Source organism: Dryobates pubescens, chromosome 16, assembly GCF_014839835.1.
Source record: "Dryobates pubescens isolate bDryPub1 chromosome 16, bDryPub1.pri, whole genome shotgun sequence".
Lineage (NCBI taxonomy): Eukaryota > Metazoa > Chordata > Aves > Piciformes > Picidae > Dryobates > Dryobates pubescens.
Window position 1 is genome coordinate 6,397,115 of NC_071627.1, and position 21,267 is coordinate 6,418,381.

Below are 21,267 nucleotides of genomic sequence, written 5' to 3' on the forward strand. Positions count from 1 at the left end.
AAGTCTGCCTTCTTGTAAGGAAAGGCTTGCACCAACTACCTTTGCCTTTCTCAGTTGCCATTCAAATCTATTCGCCAAATTAATCTGAACTTAAGGGGAGGGGGAGAATTACTTAAAAGGCTGAATTACTGCAAGTTTCACCAGAAAATCTCCACCAAGAGGTAGGTAACCAAAAAGAGCGATGCAAAGAACTTCCAGACAAGAAAAAGTACAAGTCCAAACAACATGGCTAATCAAACTGTTCAAAACCCCAGCTATAATCACATAGCTGGTAGCCAAGAGATGGTAGAAAGGGGAAAGTGTGGGAGATCTGAGTCTTTGGGCAGGGAGGGACTGAAAAGTGTTTTGTTCTGGTGAAGTACTGATAACAAAACAGACAAAGAAAAGAAAAAAAAAAATCAAGAACCTAAGTCTTGTAAAAGTAGGGGCTTGTTGGTATTACCTCTTGGCCCAACAGGAGGTCCTCCAAGGTGAAATGGAGGTGGTGGTGGTCCCAGAATTCCCGGTGCAGGGTTTGTGGACTGCTGCAACATAAAGGGATCACCCCTAGAAAGAGGGGATAAAAAAAAGAAATCTTATTTAAAAAAACCCAAACATGCAAAATCTGTGAGGCTTTCATTCTGAAACAGACTCCAATCTCTGCAGAGCATCTAAGGAGAAGTCAGCTTCAGCTCCTTTTACTGCTGCTCTTCATTAGCAACACACAAAGGGAGGTATCTGTCTGAAGGAAGGGTGCTGTTTCACATGAAATGTTAACAACATCTTCCACTTCAAGTCAAGAATTATAAATACTTAAAAATTCATTACTACTTACATTCCATGTCCTGAATCACTGTCAGGATTCCATTCTGGGTATCTTAAAAGAAGCAACAATAAAAAAAAAAAGGTAAGAGAAAGTCTGCTCCAGCTGTGTTACAATTTCCATACAAGCAGCAATGCCCTTCTGTGCTACCACAAACATATGGTAACAGTGCCCACTGCAGGAGAAACAAGGAGAATCTATCAACCATCAGCATGCCTCATGACAGGCTGCCTACAGAACAGGGCTGTCAGTTTACAACACAAACTGCACCTTTGGTTTACAACAAATATTTACAAGCTGGGCTAAGGGACTCCTGAAAACTGGCAATGAACTCTCACGTGGGACCAACAAGTCGAGGGAGGTCTTCCTCCAGTTCCACTCTGCCCCAGTGAGCCTACAGCTGGAACACTGGGTGCAGTTGTGGTTTCCCCAGTTCAAGAGAGATAGAGAGCTACTGGAGAGTCCAACAGAGGCTACAAAAATGCCAAGTGGACAGAAACCTCTCTGGGAGGAAGAAAGGCTGAGAGCCATGGGGCTGTTGAGCCTGGAGAAGTGCAGCCCCAGAGGGCATCTGAGCAACGCTCAGTAAGAGATAAAGGGTAGGGGACATCATAAGGATGTGGATTTCAGTGGTGCTCAGTGACAGGACAAGGGACACAAACTGGAAGCCAGGAGGTTCCAACTGAATAGGAGAAAATTCTTTGGTGTGAGGGTGCTGGAGCCCTGAACAGGCTGCCCAGAGAGGTTGTGGAGTCTCCTTGTGTGGAGAGCTTCCAACCCCTCCCGGCCATTGTACTCCTGGGGCAAGCTGCTGTGGGTGCCCTGCTTTAGCAGGGGGGTTGGACTGGATGATCTCCAGAGGCCCCTTCCAACCCCACCATGCTGGGATTCTGCAGTTGTTAAGATCCAACTCTTTAAAATGCTGCATATAGATCAGTAGGATTCAGAAGTCATTCAGTGCCATCCCTTTTGTCCTGAACATGCTCTTTTAAGTTGCTTTTACTCCCTGCAAGGCACTGCACGTTCTCTAAACCTGCTTTGTGCCCCGTGATTGACCACTCTTTAGCTGTCCATGCCCTCCTGCCCCAGGAATGAGTAGAGTTGTTTAAATTCATACATTTCAAGCAGCAGCTGACAGCGTCGGCTGTGAGTCGCTCCATTGATATGGTGGTTCCACTCCTGCAGCAAAGTAAACAGTTCCAGATTAGCAGCCACACTTGACAAGCCCCTGGGAGCACAATCCTGCTGTACAGCGCAGTATCTGCTCTTCTAAGCTGAAGTATGGAAGATACATGGATAACAAAATCCCCCTTTCTGTAGCGCTTTAAAGAGACCCTGAAATTGGACCTACCTCTCAACTCCTAACCTGGGTGAAAAGGTGGCTGGTGAAAAAATATCTGCTGCAATCTAAGGGTAGGATCCTGCCTCAGAGGCACAAAGCTCACCCAGGGAGAGCTGCTACAGCACATGGGGCGTATCGCTGCCATTCCAACCTCTCCCACTGCATGCTGAGGTGAGGGTTTTTTTTGTCCTCTGTCATTTGAGAATTTCCTCCACTCTCTCTGCTTCTTTCCTCAGGCTTTTACACATTAATTTCAACTAAACACTTGAGTTTTAGAACCATAAAGCAGCCAAGAAATCGCTAGGAATACAGAAAGGAAAGACTAAAAGAAACCAAAGTATGTAGCCAGGGCAAACTACAAGTAGACAGGTGAAACAAAAACATAGCAGGATTCCAGGTGAATAATCAAGGGGGGAAAAAAAGATCTAAATTACAGGGTACAATGGAGGAATAATGGAATTAAACCACATCAGGCACCTGCTTCTGCTGCAGCACCTGCTTCTGGCACCTCCTTCTGGTTCCTAGAAAGGAATGAGGGCTTCCCACTGTTCCTCTGCAGACTGTTTTGATTATGGAGTCATTTCTTTCACGAGAGAAGGCACAGGGACTCCTCCTGCATCACACTGCCTGCTCTCCATATCCAGACAGCACTAGGCTGTGCTATATTCACCTGAATAAAGTGACAGAACTTTGCAAGTTCCACTGCTGCAGGTCTGTGAGCCACTCTGCTGCTGCTCAGTTAGCAAAGGGACCAGCAGAGACAGATGGGGTCAGTTAACTTCAGGCTCACAAAGAAATGAAGGGGACAGCAACAAAGTTGGGGTTTTTTTTTTGGGGGGGGGAGGCAGTTTAACAGCTGCAGATTCTCTCAACACCTACATTTCCATGTGAGCACCTGTGTTTCACTGCCTAATTCTTTTACATGCCTCTTCTTACATAGTTATTTCTGCTCAGCACTTATAAATCATTTGTTTCCCCTGATGACTCACCTTTACTGATTTTCAGTCTCCACCACACTACAGCCACCCTCTTGGATGCAAGATGCCCACCCCTGAGTCTTACTCTAGTGTTTCCATATGCTAACCATCTACCTCACACTGTCCACAAAGGAAAGAACGCTGGATTGGAAGCCTCCCATACAGTAATGTTGTTGAGCTGCACTACTCCATGATGCACAACAGAATGTGGAGCAAGACAGACACTTCATTTGTTTTATAGATATGTAAAATGACAGCTCCACCTTTTCTTGTTAACTGCACAAGATGAAAGGTTCTGCAACTGTAAAGTAATAAATATGCTGGCAACTAGGATGAAAAATTCACCAAACTCCCACAAGTAAACCTGCCCACAAAACATTCCATACTTTGGCTTTAAGTTTCTTCAGTTTAATATTTATTTAGTCCTACACTACAGGAAAATCTTTTAAACACTAAAACCCCTCCACATTTGGGTGCATAATCTGTAAAGCCCCAGTGGGCTGGTTCTGCTAGACATAACATGCTTTGAAGCTGTTCTAACACACCAATTTAATACTTTTATGAACTGAAGTGGAAGTTATCTGCAACTAGAGGCAAAGCTTGGGAGATTTAGCTCTCATTATACTTCAAATACTTTTCAATGGGCAAAAAAAGGGAGATCTGACATAAAAAAAAATTCCTATGTTCTCTTTCCCCAGGGGAGGTTCTCAGAACAATAGCTCACCCAGACTATTCATTTTTCACTCAATACAATTCTTAACCTGGACTTCACTCCCTACCCTTATCCAGCCTGAGGCATCACTCCTCTGAGGTCTAAGGGCACTGGGTATTGACAGACGCTAATTAGTACGAATGCTCAAAGTCAAGGTGGAGCAAATCTGAAGTGAGTTCTTTAAATCCTGAAGATTACCTTTTGCCTTAATGCTGTGAGCAAGAGGACGAGCTGTTCTTGAGAAAAATCAGGCCAAACCTAAGCACCTAATTTTAGACAGCCCTCTTATCGGGGACAGGGCCACAATTTCCTTTGAGATCTATTACCATTTCCACTGCTTAACCTCCACATTCATCTGCTGGTCTTGCACCAGCCTTTTTCTTTGGCAGGGAAAACAGCCCCTCCACATCTTAGAATTGTCAGGGTTGGAAGGGACCTCAAGGATCAGCCAGTTCCAAGCCCTGTGCTGCCATGGGCAGAGACATCTCACACTAGATCAGGTTGCTCAGAGCCCCATCCAGCCTGGCCTTCAAAACCTCCAGGGATGAGGCTTCCACCACCTCCCTGGGCAACCTGTGCCAGTGTCTCACCACCATCATGGTGAAGAACTTCCTCCTAACATCCAATCTGAATCTACCCACTTTATTTTAACTCTACTCCCCTTAGTTCTATCGCTATCAAAGACCCTAAGAAGTCCCTCACCAGCTTTCTTGTAGCCCTCTTCAGATACTGGAAGGCCACACCTCATTCCTTGACAAAGGGAACTGGATTGACAAAATGCCTCAAGATGCTGGGGCACAATTTACTCCCCAGTTAGAAAGAAAACAAACTGGCTCTTACAACATAGGCACAAATTAAAGATGAAATTAAGAACACTGCTAAAAGAAAAAAAACCCAAACCAGATGACTGCTCTGCCATCTTAAGTGATACAAAGGGTATTTAACCCCTTGCTGGGGCTGGAAATACACATTGTTTTATCTTGGGTTTTAAAAAAAATCCTCTATGTTTTTTTTATGTGGTGGGCAAAATGAGATTCTGATATTGCAGCATGAAGTCTGCATTGTCCCAGCAAAGAACAGCCTTCCCTTTCTGCTTTCCAGAAATCTTGGTTCAGATCAGACTACTTTACAGGTTCTACTCAATTCTCTTTTGTGGAAGACACAAAATAAGAGCTTCTGGAATTGTTAGGTATGCAAAGCAGAGGAAAAAAGGAGAGAAGAGAGAAAAATTCTGGTGGTGATATGACTTCTGTAATTAGAAACAAAGCCCAAACTTGGGTTGTAAGAAACAGATGCTCCAATCTCCATTATTTTATGGTGTGCCAGCAGTTTAAGTCAAAGTATATTCCTAAAACCCAGATGATTTTACATGTTACAGAAGAAGTCAGCTCCTTAAGTTATGCTGTCAAAAGAATTTGGTATTTCTCATACCTGGAAAGCTATTTCATGTTGGATATCCTTTTGATAGATCTTCATAGCAGAGCAAACTAAGAACCAACAAGGATTTAAAACAAAGTGCTAAAAAGAACCCTACTTACAGGATTTACTGGTTGCCATCTTCAAGGGCCTCAGAAGTTTATGCTTTCAAGCTAACCAAGTGAAGTCCTTTTACAGAACTGAGCATGGCATCTAAACTGTTAACACTGAAAACCTTTTGTGAACACAAATGGCAAAATATAGGAGAGAAGAAACCCGGATTACTGTGAATTTATATGTAATAAAAGTCATTAAAGCAGCACAAGTTCCCAAACTGTCGGATCAGCTGGAGTCATACAGCGGGTGCTCTACAACTGGTCTGATCATTTCCTCGCAGGGACAGAACAATTCCCGTGTTTCAAAAAGATTAGATGCAGAGAAGCAGCACTTTGTGAGAGGTAACTGTAAAGAAATGGTTAGTAACAGCAATTCCACATTGTATCAATTTCACAGTAATAAGCATGTATTATATTTTCAATTGAAGGCCTTCAAGCTAATTAGCCACTAATTGTGACAAGAGGGGCACTGCATTAGCCAATTAGCCAATTAAATTGCCTAGTGGACTGAAAATCAGCAAGATGAGTACCATTGGAAAAGCTGCAAGTGAGAAGGCTCTGAAAATACCATCTGAATAAACAGGCTGTGTTGAGCAACCTGCTACCTTGGCAGAGAGTTGAGCTACTGGTGAATAAACTAAGAGGGAAGGCTCAGCATAACCGAATCTCCCCGAAGATCCACTCTAGTGGCCAGGCAAGTGAAGAACACTACTAGGAACACAGAGCAGCGGGATACTGCAGCAGCAGACTGATTGCTGGGAGAGTCTACAGGGAGAGATGCAACATGGGACAATAAAAAGTGAGTCTGAAGTGTCTAAGAAAGTTGTGAAAAAGGAGAAAAATGACGACAAATTTCAGCCACAGTATGAGATAGATTGTTAAAGTGAAATTAAAAAGGCAAGAATGAGCTAATCTAAAATGGGGGGGGGGGATTGGTGTTGTGTTTTGTTTTTTTTTGTTCACTTTTGCAAATGAGTTCCAGGGCTCTACATTAACTCTTTCCCTCTGGACAGGGAAAAAGCAGAACTGTGCAAGAACGCATCGTAGCTACATATAAATCAGCAATCAAGACAGATGTGGAGGAGAGCTGAAACTGGCTTCCTGAACAGCACAGCAGATACGCTGCAAAAACCCACCAAACCAACCAAAAACCAAAACACCCCACCCCAAAACTGCTTGAATGCCAGATGTCTGTGGTTAAGAGAACATGTAGATGTAAAATATAAATAAGATATCCCAGCAGATGATAGCTTGTTTGACTTGGAAGTTAAGCAATCTGGGCAAACAAAACACATTAATGTAAAGCCCTGGTTTACAGCGTTAACAATTACCTTGTAAATAAACCAAGTGCCTTTTTTTTTTTTTCTCCACTCTCCAACCAACTTTCAGATCATTTCAAAAGCAACCAGGCTCATAGAAATAATTAAAGAAATAGGTAAAAACAGAACAGATACTACAACGTAAAGGAAAATAGAAGTATCTGGTGCGTAACTCACCTTATTAGAATGAACTGGCATATCACATATAGAGCACAGATGGGGATAACCCTTCGGTAAGAATCCATGGAAGTCTTCAATATTGCTATTTGGAGGAGCACCTCTCTTTTTCTCAAAGAGAGATCTCTCAGGACCAGGACCACGACCCATTCTGTCATACTCACTGTCAAATTTATGATAGTTATGCGAAGTCTCACCATAGAAAGATTCGTCCCTACACCTTTCTCCATCTCTTAATCTGTCATCTTCATAATCCATTCTGTCATAATAACCAGATTCTTGAGAACGACTTCCATGGTCATAGTCAACCACTGGGTTGAGACTAGGACCACGATCATCAAAGCTATCTCTTCTAAAATGCCTTTTTTCTTCCCAATCATCCCTAGGTACTCTGTACGGTGGTTCCCGTGCGGATGATCTGCCATCTCTACCATAACCTTCTTCAGCTCTCCTCCTTTTAAGTTGTAGAAGGATCTGAGGCAAGTTTTCAGGAGTGATCTTGTCCTCGGGATAGCGACTCAGTTCATCTAAGTCTCTAGCAGACAGACCAAAGCTGGCCAAAATGTTAGTGGCCTGGTCTGCGTCTCCACGGTGCTGAGAAGACAAAGGGAGCGGACCTCTACTTCCAATGTTAAATATAGACTGCAAATTATGGGAAGAGGTACTACCAGAAGACAGTGCACTATGAGATCCTTGTTGGTTCAATGAAGAACTCATCCCAAGATTCATTAAGCTAGCAAGGCGTGCAGTACCCTGGTTCATCCTTCCAAGAGATGGCATATTTAAAGACTGGGTAGCAGCAGCAAGAAGGCCTATTCCTGCAGAGAGGTCACGCCCATGACCTTGTGAATCCCTACTCAGAGATGACTGCTGGAATGACTTGGACATTGTAGAACTAGAGCTTGTCTACTTTATGGATCAAAAAAAAATGTGGTTTTTTTTTTCCTTTTTTTTTTTTTTTAAAGATGGCTGAAAAGAGAGCTCACACTAGAAAGCTAGGCAAACTTCACTTCGAAAATGGTAACGCCAAGAAAGAGGATCAATAATGACTGCAGATCTTCGTCAAGCTGAGAAACACCAGACAATTCTGTAGAAAAACAAGCAGTTTTAGTCATAAATCCCTTGAAACAGATGCAGTTTTAAACTTATGCATCATGTTGATCTAAAAAAAACAAAAAAACAAAAAACATTAAAAGATCTCAATCTTACAAGGCTTTTATTACATAACTTAACAGATTCAAGAGGTACCCAGAGCCTACAAATATCATTTCAGATTAAAAAAAAAAATTAATAAAAATACAGCAGTGTTTCTGATACATGCTACTCCTCTTCTACAAAAAGCTACTTTCATACCGAAGACAAGTGAATTGCAGAAGGTTGGGATGTCTGAAAGCATCTCAAGTTTACAAGCATATAAGCCTTGATCTCTGGGGTTAATGGTTTGGCTTATACCCTACGTTGTTGTGTCTATGAGAAGACCACAAAAACCCCCAAACTTAAGCCCACAGAATCTGAGATGACTTTGGCATGTAACACATTTGAAAATGAAACCTATACCATCACAGAATAGGACAAAAGGAAGTTAAAAGCCAACTGAAGTTTGGGCAAAAAAGTTTCTACTGTAAGACCTGGTAAAATGAGAGCAAACATAACATTCAATCTTTATGCAGTAAAACTCAAATTACCGCTGTGAAGACAGATGTGAGCAAGAAAATAAGTGTTACGTTTTGCAGGAAGTAACCAAGACCCCTTGCTCAAATTGCAGTCGTTACAGGTAACAGCACTCAGGAAGCGATTCTTTGTCATACTGCAGCTGTGACATCAGCCTGTACTTGCAGAGCTCAAGCTAACCAAGGGTCAGGCTCAGCTGTGGGACAGGAGCCCCAAGGAAAACCCTGCTCCTGCAGAAAGAGTTGCCAGGTGAGTCAGGAGATGGCACCACGCTCCAGCTGTCTCTGCAGCAAACTGCTGCTGCCTTGCTTCAGGCCTGACACCGACACAGCGACCACATGTGATAGTTAAAGACTCCAAGACAATGCTCCAAAAAGACAGATATCTGCCTCATGCCCCAGTGAATATTAACCTTGTATTTAAACATTTGGTTCAACAGCATTTGCTTGAAGATTTAGCTCAATAGACTATCAATATCCACAGTATAATTACAATGTGATGTTCTTTATCTGTAGTGGAGAGCAAAAACACTGTAACACTGCTCCCCAAACCCTTTTCAGCCCTGGGACAGATACACAAAATTTAAAGCAGTGCAACACACATACAAACACTGCACCAGGAGTGAGCTGGTTTTAGGCCCCTGGTGCAGTAAAGCCCTTTCAGATCTCTGCAGAGCAGTTTTGCTCCTCCAGCACTGCCTGTCAGAGGCACATCAAATGCATCAGCACTTGGAAAAAGAAACAGGTCCAAATTGCACAGCTCCAGATGAACTCAGCTTCTAAGAGAGCAGGTACATTTGGGGAGGAATGGGAAAGACAAAACAAAACAAGGATTTTTCCTTGAAGAGAGCAGTTCTACAGAAAGCTTGTACTGGAAACAAGAAAAAACATCAAGGTTATGAGCAGTCTCTAACCCTGCTGCCTACTCAATCCAGAGCCCTCTTTCAGTAGCACAAAGTTGTATCAAGTCGAAAAGCACTTGGCAACAGAGTGTTACAAACCTAAGCACTGATGTAGAAAAACAATGGATTCTGAAGGATTAGAAAAGAGATACTCCCTGCCCCCAACTCCACCTTTGAAAACTGCTTTACAGAGTTTGCTACATATTCTGCTACCAGTATATCTGAACTCAGCCATGCCTTTAAGATCTAAATACGTTGAAGTCATCTGAAGTAAGCTCAATTGTTTAATAGCTGGTTAAGAACTAGAGATCAAGAAACATGGGGATGGTAAGTTTGAAAGCATCTGAGGCAGAAGACAGAAGTGCACTGGAGAAAGTTTGGAGGAAAACAGTAAAACAAGAATACAGGGAGAGTAAAGGAGGCAAAATCTCAGTGAGATACCCAGGACAAACTGCCCAAACATCCACCTGGATGGAAAGCATCTAAAAACTGTATTGTAAAAAGCAAGACTCTTGAGGTCAAGCATGAGAGAAACATTAATATTCACCTGGGTACCATGTTTTGTCTTACATAGAGTTATCTTCCAAGTACTTCATGACAATTTTACAGATCAATCCTTACTCTTTCCATTTTTTCAGATAAATTCCCTCCTGGTTCAAACACATGCTCACAGAATGGTTTCAAGCTGAACTTACTAGGGTCTTCATAAATCAGGTACTCTAGAGGGCTTCACAGGCTAACCCCTGACAGTGATTCAGCAGACAACCACAGGGTCAGGCACAGTGCACCCTGCTGTTAACACAAGGACCCACTGTTATTCAAGTTTTCTTTAGGTCAGGAAAGTTCTCCACTCTCCCAAGCCACCCTTTCCCTTTGAACAGATGCTGGCTAATCCTCAGGTCCCAGTTCTCAATTGGGAGCTCATTGTCCACTGCTCTGGAGAGATTAGCAGAGAACAAACCCCATCACATCACAGGCTGGCAGGGAGCTGGGTGGCAGGGACCCTGGTGACATGCCATGCTGTCACCCCATGTACACAGGAAGGTTTTACATAACCACACCGTGGTGGTGCTGCTCCTGCGCTCATAAAAAGGAGAGGCAATGGGAAAAATAAAAACCCAAACAAACAACAACAAAAAAACCCCAAGACAATCTTATGAAAAAGCATGAAGTGGGACAGGAAGACAACTGCATGATGAAGATAGGCTATAACCTTGGCTTTTGGTATGCTAGCCAGTGAACTGCCTTACACCTGAGGTATTCAAGGGAAGGATTTCTGAAAACTAAGCTTCAGTTATGCTCCAAAGTCTCTCTGTTTACCCCATCACTGCCACCTCACAACTGCTGCTCTTCTCTACTCCTAACCACCCCCATTCTTTAAGATCAGATGAAGACAATAAAACAAGGTGAAGGAAGAGCCCTAAAATCCTACCAAGGAATGTTTAACTTCCATGTGGTCAGGTTTACTGGCTGAGTTCACTCGGGAAGGATTTCATGTCAGTATCTGATAGAGACAGGTTCCCAGGGCCCAGTGCCAGCCTGGAAGCGCGTGTGCCATCGGCTGAGTCACGGCAACAAGATGAGTGTGACTGAACAAAGCTGTCTAAAGAACCAGACGTGATTTAGGCTGGTTGAAAGCGTTATGCTTAATTGTTCTTCAGCTCATTTCAGCTATACTGGGCACAGACATGCTTTTCAGATCTACACTTTTAAGATCTGCAGGAAGAAATTTGGCCATGTTAAAGACTTGAAAAAAAATCTACAATACAAAGCAATGTCGAAACAAGTTGAAAGGCAAACCGTTACTGGACTTCCAGACAAATGCAGGCAAACATTTTTTAGATCTACAAGTTGCAGAAGAGTTTTCTGTAAAGTCAGACAATAAGAAATTTGGATCCTAGAGATATGCTGCTAGCAAAAGCCAAAATGAGGCTGATTTTCCAACACTACATACAGAAGGTGTTTCTTTGCACGTAAAACTGCTTATAAATTCTTCTCAATAGAACTCTTCCTCCACGTTAAGTGTTCTTGGAATACATGGATCATGTTGGATATGCTAACCCTGGATTATCATCTTTTATGGAACACCAGAAGGTTGAAAATAATTCCCTTAACTCCCTGTTCCTTCTATCACTGTCTGTTTGGGTATTTTTTAACCTGTGCATACATATTATAGCTTTAATACCAATCTTGTTCTCACAACAACTCATCTTTTACTCATTCCTCTTTCCTTACTTATAGAAATGTCTCAAAAAGGAAGGGGGGGGAAATTAAATCACTTTCTACTCAGTTTCACTTTCATTTCAATCCCAAAATTACACCAAGCATATGGAATTTAAGCATCACAATTATGGTGAAAACATTAAGCAATTTGTAAGCTGAAAACCAGCTCCAGTTTGTAACAACTCGAGACTTAAGATAGTGCACCTTTGGGGAAAAAAGTCTCTAAGACGTTTTGCACCCACAATCCATGCTCTTGGGATTAAGAATCTAGAGGGGTTTTCCACCCCTCCCTCATGTGTGACACTCATGCAGCCATCCATCTATTCCACTGTGGAAGAACTCATACTCTTCTCGGAGGAACTGTCACTAGCATATGGCAAAAAAGGTTACTGAGGGAAAAGATCTCAAGTCCAAGTGACAAATGTAGACAGCTCCCCTTGCTGCTCTGGGAATTAACAGTAATAAAACCAAAAACTTGCAAGCAAATGAGAAGCAGATGTTATCTGCTGAATGCAGTGGATTTGGAACCTAGGGGATTATTTAATCTTGGACAATACCAAAAAGGCCCCTGTCTTTCCAAAGGCAAAGGAGGAATTGTCTAGCAGCCTTAGAGAAAATGCAGATTATTCCCCATTTCAGGTACCAGTATTCAGAGCGGTCATTTAATATTGCTGGTTCACATGCAAGAAAACTCATCCTGTCCAACTGAGCTCCAAAGGTCAGTGACCTCAAAAATCTAAGCAGCACCTGGCACATTGGATGCCTGTGCTTTTTCTTCTGTGCAGATCAGTCTGTCTCAGGCCCTGCAGAACAACTGGAAGAGTCTCATTTCTTAGGATTATGTTCAGCTTCATCTCAATGACTTGCTGGATCAGGGGAGTACATCATGAACTGAGATCTGAAGTTACTGTAGCAGAGGACTGCTTCAGAACAAGACATATTATGCTAGAAAAAGACTTGTTTATAAATGAGGAATTAAAACAACTAGCTCAGCAATTAAGAACATTAAAAGAACTTAGTTCAAAGAATTAGTTTTTAACATTTGAATGCACACAAAAAAAGCACTGTATAAGACATGAATTTTCTGTTTCTGCAATATAATAAATTCAAACATTCTTCTTCCTGTAATACATACACAGGAGGAAAGTGCATTTATTCCTTCAGAGGAAGTGAAAAAAGGGTCCAAGGAACAGTACAAAAAAAGCAGAAGAGGCAAAAAAAGGTACATTTTTAGAAAGAGAAAACAGAAATAGCCAGGAACATAAAGAATAACTATCATGGGTACTGACAGTTACCTTGATGGCTTCCATCCACTCCTTCCTACCAGTTTAAGTCCACTCTTTGTCACTACCTTCAGAGCTTCCACTCTGGAATAAGATAGATGCACACAGAGGTTCCAGCACATATGAAATGCTCCATGAAGCCACTAAGATCTGGTTGAACACAAGGCATCTGCCAAAACCAGAGTCACTGGGGAATGCAAGAGGACCTCAGGCTGGAAGCTGTGGTAATAATGAGCGTATGTTGCTGCGCTTGGCAGAGCGAGTAGACAATCGCTATTCATCCATGTCAGTTGTGGAGATGAATAGCCTGATGGGCACCAAAGCTCTGACAACAATCACAGCACATACCATCACTATTTTATAAAATAAACAGACCAAATCAGAGAGTTAATCACTGTAACGGAGAAGCCATTTTTACCTTTTCTTCCAAAGCCAAACCAGAACACTTCTGTATTGTGATGCAGTAGGTAATCTAAAAACCCTTCTGACTAATCAGCCAGTCTAAGTCTGCCTCCAGGCATTCCCAGAGCTGGGATAAAATCACATTCTTTCCTTGCTGAAATTTTGCATGAGGCTGTGCAGATGTATTCGAGTGGCAGAGAAGAATCAAGGGACTGTTTGCCTGGTTTTGTGTTCAAAATAAAAACCCTCTTATATAAATTATGGCTACAAATATGGGACTGAAACACTTGCAAACTTAATTAATTGGGAAATATCGTGGTGTTGTAGTTTGAGTTGGGTGCCCCCCTGGTGCATTCACTTCCTGTGTCCAGAAGTCCAGCCCAGAGGGATGGACACAGGAAATTGTGTATTTCCTACCATAATTCTTTGCACCACTATAAGATCCAGTGCAGAGCCTGGCACTTCCTCTTTCCTTCCCTCTCCGAGACTTGGTAACTGGGGGAGAGATCTCCCGGCCATGGGCCTGATTAGGCCCAAGGCCACAGGGGGATGGGCAGTCTCAGGCCTGGCCAGCTGAGACTAGCCCAGCAGAGGGAGGGGGAAGAAGGAGCCCTGGGGGTTTTGCATGCACCCTCAGGTGGGGATGGGATCTTTCTTTGTCACTGCGCTTTGGGTTTTCTGTAACATTCACTGCTTTCTATTTAAACTTTCATCACTTTTGCAATCCGTTTGCCTGAGTCGTTATTTCTGCCTGTGGTGGGGAGGGGATCTGCCCCAACCCATTACACGTGGGGGATTTGTTTTTTGTTCAAGACTTGTTGACTTAGAGCACTGAGGAAGAATGCAAACAGCACAGAGGCTACACAAAACCACTCATAAATGAACAGATAAACTGAATGGGGATAATTTATCCGCAGCTTTGCTTCTAACGGCTTCTCACACAGATTTGCTGGGCAACCTTGAGCACTATTAGGTGTTAAATTACAAAGTATCTCTGCATTCAGCAAAGCTCACAGCACAGATGCAGCAAGTCACAGAAGAGGGCTGGAGACATCTTTTACTTACTTCCCTACAAACCTGTGAGAATTTTAAGTGTAGTCCTGAATAAAACAGGTGCGTCATATTTCTAGTTGTAAGGATCACAACACCATGAATCCTTAATGTAGTTCACAAACTCAAAGCCTGACTCTTCTTCCTTCCTCCTCAATTGGGTTTTAGCTTTATACCTTTAAGGACAAAGAGATTCACATTTTAAGAATGCCTTTAGAGATTTCTCTTGGTTATTTTCCCCATCATTTAGTGCAGGGGTGCATGCAGCATCTAGATGTGTGCAAACCACTGCACACTGAAGTTTGCAATGCATGCTGAGCTCAGAGAACTGCTCTAACACACACAAAAAGGCTCATGTGACACCGAGTCTCGCCAGAATCATTAAGAAGCAACCAAACCCCTTTAATTTGTTCAGATGTAAATCTCTTTACCTAGTGCACAACGTCAAAATACAGCTACTGGTCTACCACTGAACACAAACAAGGCTTAAGTCCCAGTAGCCTCAAATTTAATTATTCCGTGGAATTCAATAATGAATCATTTTGTGTGGGTTTTGATCAAATTCAAGCCACAAGTTCATTAATGTCCTGGTACCAGATTTTCACTATGTATTGGGGGGGGGGGGGGGGAATAAACCGGTGCTTTTTAATATATTAAAAATTACAATATATTTACGTTTCAAAGATCAGGAAGATTAAACCATTGCTCAATGTATCCTTTAGAAAAACTAGCAATAAATGCTCCCTTTTTTGAGACATGAAAACCACAGACTGCTTTAAGAGATGTACTTTCAACAAGAGCTGCTCCCTACTCACCTGCAAAAGTAATAAACCAAAAGAATTTTAAGGTTGAGTAAAAAGAATAAAGACTGTTCAATTGTTTAAAGCAGTATCAGGTACTTTTTTCCCCAAAGGTGTGCTTTGTGGAAAGGTAGAGCGCCTCACATCAACAAGCATAAACACTTCATTTATCAGAACAAAGCCGTTCCTCGGGTTCCCAGAAAGTTCTTTTTAACTTTGGCTTATTTTCAGCATAAGCCAACTTTGTATCACATTGTTTTGACTCTGGAAACAAAACACGTACATAAAAAGCACAGAACGTTATAATCCACCACAGGAGAGGAAAAATAAATCAGTCCCTGCAGCACGATTTGTAATCACAGCCTAAATTATATGAAAGTGAAACTGAGCAGAAAGAGGATGCTTCCACTGTATGTCTTAATGCTCGATTCATTAATTCTTAATGCCAGAAGAACATCAAAACCAGCAGTTTTGGAGACTAACAGCCATTAGAGACGTTAAGAAGGCCCGCATGGTACTGACACGCCGTTAACCTTCCAAGCGAAGGTTTTGGGGGGCTGAGGAGGAAAGATGCCGACTCCAGAGCCTCAGCGGGAACCAGAGGCACCGTCAGGGCGCTCCGGTGAAGTCTCAACCAGCAGAAGAAGCCTGGGGCCACCCCCGAGAACATGTTTGTCGTGCCGAAACACCAAGCAGGACGCCTGCTTCCTGCCCTCAGCGACCGCTAGGCAGAGTCCGCGAGGCGGTCGAGGAAAGGGCACCCAGCCCGAAGCAACGCAGGCCACACACCGCCGTCGTGGCTGGCCCTAGCCCTTCCAGGACGCGGCGCAATATGGGGAGCTGCGGAGGGCTAGCAGGCCGGGCCAGGCCAGGCCGTGCTTTGTTCGGGCCCGGCGGAGGCCGCACGGCCCGGCTCGCCCGCAGTACCAGCAGGCGACGGGCGGGGGCGCCGGGTGCGGGGACGGCCTGCGGGGCAGCCAGCGGGGCCGCGCACCGGCCGGGCCAGGCCCGCCGCTCCCGCATGCGCGCTGCCGCCGCGCACCGGTCCCTCTCCCCCGCCCCCCTGCCCGCGGCCGCTCCTAACGGTCGCTTCCCCCTCTCCTCCCTCTTTCACAGAGCGGCGACCGCCGCCGCCAGTTCCCAACATGGCGGCGGGCCGTGGGCGGCCGCAGCGCTGCTCCTACCTGAGGACCGAGGGCAGCGGGAAGGGAGAGCGACGGCGCCTCCCGTTCGCTGTGGGAGTAGCGGCGGGGAGAGACGGACGGAGGGACTGCGGGGAGGAGGGAAGGAGGGAGGGAGGCGGCTGCGGTCGCCCCGCAAACGTCTCGCCGCGCTCGCGAGAGCACGCCCGCCCGCTGCCCGCCCGCTCACGTGCCCGGCGGCGGCCGCCCCGCTCCGTGCCTCCGCCCCGCTCCGTTCCGCCTGACGACGGCCGCCCGCTCTGCTGTGCTCTGCTCCGCCCCGCCCTCCGTGTGTGGATGTGGCCGGGAGGTGAAAGAGGAGGAGGAAGAGGAGGCGGCGCTGACCGGCCCGCGTCTCGCGAGAGGTAGGGGCCGCTTACCCTGCTCTCGCGAGAGGGGCGCCACGCCGTGAAGCGCCAGACCGCCGCCGGGACCCGGCTCATTGTCCGCGCGCTCCCGCGGGGGCCGATGGGAATGCGCGCGGGGGCGGCGCCCGCTTGTTCCACCTCTCCAACCCCTCCTCCCCGCGCCGGGGCTGAGGGAAGTGGCGGGAGGGAAAGGGAGAGGGTTAGGGGTTCGCGGCCGCCCCGAGCCTTCTCTGCTCTCCTGCAGCTCTGCTGTTGTGGAGCGATGTGAGGGCACAAGAAGAAGAGTCCCAGGGTCGGTGACCTCTGAATTTCCCTCCCGCAGGTAAACCCGGGTCCCCGCCCTGGAGGAGGGAAGCCTCAGGTAGAGACAGGGCTCCCCTGAGGGTGTGTGCCAGCTGCTGCGTCTCCGTGGCTGGAACGGAGGAGGAACGAGTAACACCAGCCAAGCGCCAAATAATAAGTATTGCTGACTGCCGCTTGGATTTTTAAACCCCAAAAAGCTGTTAGGTTCGCAGTAGGGCAGACAGTCCCAGTCCCTGCAGCTCCCTAGGCCGGGGTCTGTCAGCCTGAGCCTAGGGCCTGCTCTCCTCTGCGCAGCAAAGGTGTCACCATCTCTGGAACAGTTAAAACAATGGGCTCTCCGTGCCTCTTGGGTTCATTAGAAGATTCTGGTAAAACCCCTCCAGCTTAACGTCCAAGGCCTGCCTTTTCCTCCAAGCCAATATTGCCACCTTCTGCTGTGTGAGGGAAGTTCACGTCTCCTGTGCTTTAGCAGAATAAGAATAGAATTAACCAGGTTGGAAGAGACCTTTGAGATCGTGGAGTCCAACACCATCTAATCAACTAAACCATGGCACCAAGCACCCCATCCAGTCTCTTTCTAAACACCTCCAGTGATGGTGACTCCATCACCTCCCTGGGCAGCCCATTCCAATTCTTTCTGTGAAGAACTTCTTCGTAACATCCAGCCTAAACCTCCCTGGTGCAGCTTGAGACTGTGTCCTCTTAGATTGCTTCAGCTTTTGACCAAGGGAGTCCTTGTACCATCAGGCACATAGTATTTATGCCTTGAAAGTCTTTCATTATCTTGCTTTCCAGTTTCATTTCGTGGCTAAGGAACCAGTTTCTCCCATCATCTTGGAAGCTGCTGTCTTCCAGCAGCTGTACAAAGGTGAAGCAGTGTGGCAGTCCCCAGGGGAAAAGAAAAAACTGCCTTTTGAATTCATCACAGGCTGTGGGTTTTTTTTCTTTGTATGTGGCTGCAGAGAACAATCAAACAGTAACACAGAAGGTATTTGACAAACCCAGGGGTTTGGTGCAAAATACGTATTGAGATAATATGAGAGTGCTCAGAGAACAATCACAAGAAATTCAGCTCTCTTAACAAGCTCAGGATAATGAACAATTAAGTACTCAACAGCAAATGCATAAATCTAAGTTAACAATACCTCTGTGCTCCAGTAAAAGCAAAGCACCCTGATGAAATGTAAAGCAGCTGAACCACTTTTGCCCAGTGTAAGTCATCTATAGATTGCAAAATACATGGTGGTAATAAACAGAATCATAAATCATGTTGGTACCTCCTGAGTACCAAAGTGAGCCCTGCTCCATTTCCCTTCACTTCAGTGCCAGTACTTTGTTCCTCTTGGAGAACAAGGGTTCTCCATTTCTTTTGTTGGCCTTTGGTCAAGGCACCAAACCAGGAGCAAAGTGAACCTTTTTGACCTTTATTGATCGCATTCATGCTGCAGAAGGCACCACAGGGCACTGGCCCTGTTGACACAGCTGTTGTGCTGATGCAGACCTCCAGTTCCCTAAGCCCCTACTTGGGCTGATCACTGGAGAACATTTATGACATTCCTGTGTGTTTTCTTTTCCAGAAAATAAGCAGTACCCTTGCAGCTGCCTGGGAGCTGTGGGGCCTCAGAGGAACCCTCATGCATTGAGCAGACTTCTGCCACCGTTCCTAAGCACCCTGATGGGATAACCACCCCTGCCAGCAGAATCCTTGTCCTTTTCTTTTCCTTTTTTTTGTTGCAGTCTGGGGCTCAGCCCTGAGACAAATGGACTAGAGCTTTATCACAGAAACAATTTTTCAAGGAAATAAGCCAGCCAGCATGTATTTATAGTCCAGAGAGCACATGCTTTATGTGGCTGACAGTGTACATTCCTCACTTTTTGTCAGTTTCAGAAGTACCTGGTACAGAGGCAGAGCCCCTGACAATGAGCTTGTTTATTGGCAGGCAGCAGCCCACACCAAAGGCAGCAGGGCACCCACTGCTCCCCTCCTGGGTGAGTGCTGGGCACACTGTAAATCAGTAGGAAACCCGTCCAAGAAGGCAAACAGCATCCTGCCCTGTATCAGTAACAGTCTGGCCAGCAGGACTAGGGCATGGATCATCCTCCTGTACTCACCACAGACTTTATTTCCTTCCACAGGTCAGGACTGGGTCCAGTCTTGTTCAACATCTTTAACAACCTGGATCAAAGGACAGAGTGGTCCCCCAGCCCATTTGCTGATGAGAGAAAACTGAGAGTGGCTGCCGTTCAGCCAAACCTGCACACACCATAGAGCTAGTTGGAGAGGAACCTCATGAAGTTCACCAAAGGCAAGTGTCTTGGACCTACCCCTAGGGGAGAAGTTACTCCATGCACCAGTACAGGTGAGGGGTTGACCTGCTGGGAAGCAGCTCTGAGAAGGACCTGGGAGCACTGGTGGACAAGTTCACCATAAACCAGCCATGTGCTCTCACAGCCAAGAAAGCAGATGGTCTGGGGGTGTACGAAGGAGTGTGGCTAGCAGGCTGAGGGACTTTCACTTCCCCCTCTACCCTGCACTGGCAGTCACATATGGAGCACTGGGTCCAGTTCAAGAGACTAGGAACTACTGGAGAGAGTCCAGCAGAGGCTACAAAGCTTCTGAGGGGCTTGGAACATCTCTGTGAGGAGGAAAGGCTGAGAGCCCTGGGGGTATTGAGCCTGGTGAAGAGCAGCCACAGAGAATCTGATCAAGGCTCAGCAAGAGCTAAAGGGTAAGGGGATGAGGTCAGACCCATCTTAGTGGTACCAGGTGACAGGACAAGGCAATGAGCAAACTGGAATCCAGAAGGTTCCATCTGAACAGGAGAAACTTGTTTACTTGTTTGGTGTGAGGGTGCTGGAGGCCTGGAGCATGCTGTCCAGAGAGGTTGTGGAGTCATCTTCTCTGGAGAGATTCCAAACCCCCCTGGCCATTATGATCCTGAGCAAGCTGCTGTGGGTGCCCTGCTTTAGCAGGGGGCTTGGGCTGGATGATCTCCAGAGGTCCCTTCCCACCCTACAATTCTGTGACAATGTAATTTATGAAAAGCATGAAACTCCTCATCTCCTTGCAAGTGCCAGAGAAAAAGAAACCTACCCTGGCAGCAGAAGCATGGAGGAGAGCACGAGCCACCCAGGGCCACACTCCTGCCTCTCCAATCTCCCACAGACAAGAACACAACCTGCTGTACCCCCTGACCTTAATGATAATGAAACCCCAAATGAGACAGGTTCAAATATAAATAAGTTTAATAAATAGAGGTAATAGACAATTGTTATCTTCTCTTGCTGCCATTTGTGCAATTCCTCTTACACCTTGCCGGCCAAGCCTCTCCTGATAGTTCCACTTACTACACCCAGACCCTAAACACTTCTCCAGCAGTCTTAATAGAGGAAGTTTCCATCTTCTCTTTCAAATGAGGCTCTTCAAAGCAGCACCAGCAGGTTGTTCTTTCTTCTGACAAAGTGCTGCCGCTCCAGCAAGACCCTGTCTGCAGCAAAACACACAAACCATTTGCTTTTAATTAAAACCCACCAAAAAAGAGTTAGCAGGAAGCATCTCTCAAGACCCCAAATTCAACACTGAGCACTTAATTAGCTGACTTTCATTTTTATACAGAAAGATGCAGTATTAAGCAAAACATCTGCCACAGAATTTATTACTTTCTGACTGTGCACTGTCTGCATCCAATCTAGGATTAACTCCACCAAGCAGGAGTTACTCCACTCTCAGGCATGCAGCGTGCTGCCAAAACCTGGCATCATGCAGCACTAAGACAGCACTGCTGGTGCCAGGAGCAGCTTGGCAGCACATTGTTCTCCCAGCAGTGTAACACTATCACAGGCACTGAGCAGCAATATGTAGCTGACCACTGCTGGGTGAAACAGGACTCAGTAGGAAGTTTTGGAAGGATAGAAGTAGAGGCCTGAAGTACATCTCTCTGGTAGTGTGGGCTTGGCTTCCAACCCCTCCTCTTATCAGGGCTTCTTGCAGCAATGGGAAGCACAGCATGCTTCACTAGAAATAACAGGTTATTTCCACCCTGCAGCACCAGAGGATGGCCAAACAGCCCATTCACAAGCCTGCAGAGGCCATTTACTTTACTCAGCATGCCAGAACAGTCTTTTTGCCCACCTCCCTTTGCTGGCTTGAGGCAAGATCTCATTCATACCTCAGATGGCTCTCCCTGTGCCTCACATGCAGGCTATTCATTGGCATCTCCTCTC

At 45.5% G+C, this 21,267-nt stretch overlaps 1 protein-coding gene and 1 non-coding gene across 5 annotated transcripts in view; both read right to left on the bottom strand.

Moving 5' to 3' along the window:
• Positions 1-16,785, bottom strand: part of MATR3 (matrin 3) — a 31,187-nt gene extending 14,402 nt beyond the window's left edge. For 2 of the 4 annotated variants that reach the window (XM_054168578.1, XM_009906255.2), the window contains exons 1-4: positions 6,862-7,784; positions 1,920-1,981; positions 815-856; positions 443-546 (exon numbers count right to left, since the gene is read on the bottom strand). In XM_054168578.1, the coding sequence (XP_054024553.1) occupies positions 443-546; positions 815-856; positions 1,920-1,981; positions 6,862-7,749 (1,096 nt within the window). In that variant the 5' untranslated portion in view covers positions 7,750-7,784. Of the gene's footprint in view, positions 1-442; positions 547-814; positions 857-1,919; positions 1,982-6,861; positions 7,785-16,752 lie in introns of those variants that run through there. The other 2 variants (XM_054168581.1, XM_054168579.1) reach the window with 2 other exon arrangements.
• A 3,931-nt stretch (positions 16,786-20,716) lies between these two features.
• Positions 20,717-20,920, bottom strand: LOC128897980 (small nucleolar RNA SNORA74). The gene has a single exon (XR_008462650.1). It is a non-coding gene; the product is annotated as a small nucleolar RNA SNORA74 (small nucleolar RNA).
• Positions 20,921-21,267: the final 347 nt, after the last annotated feature.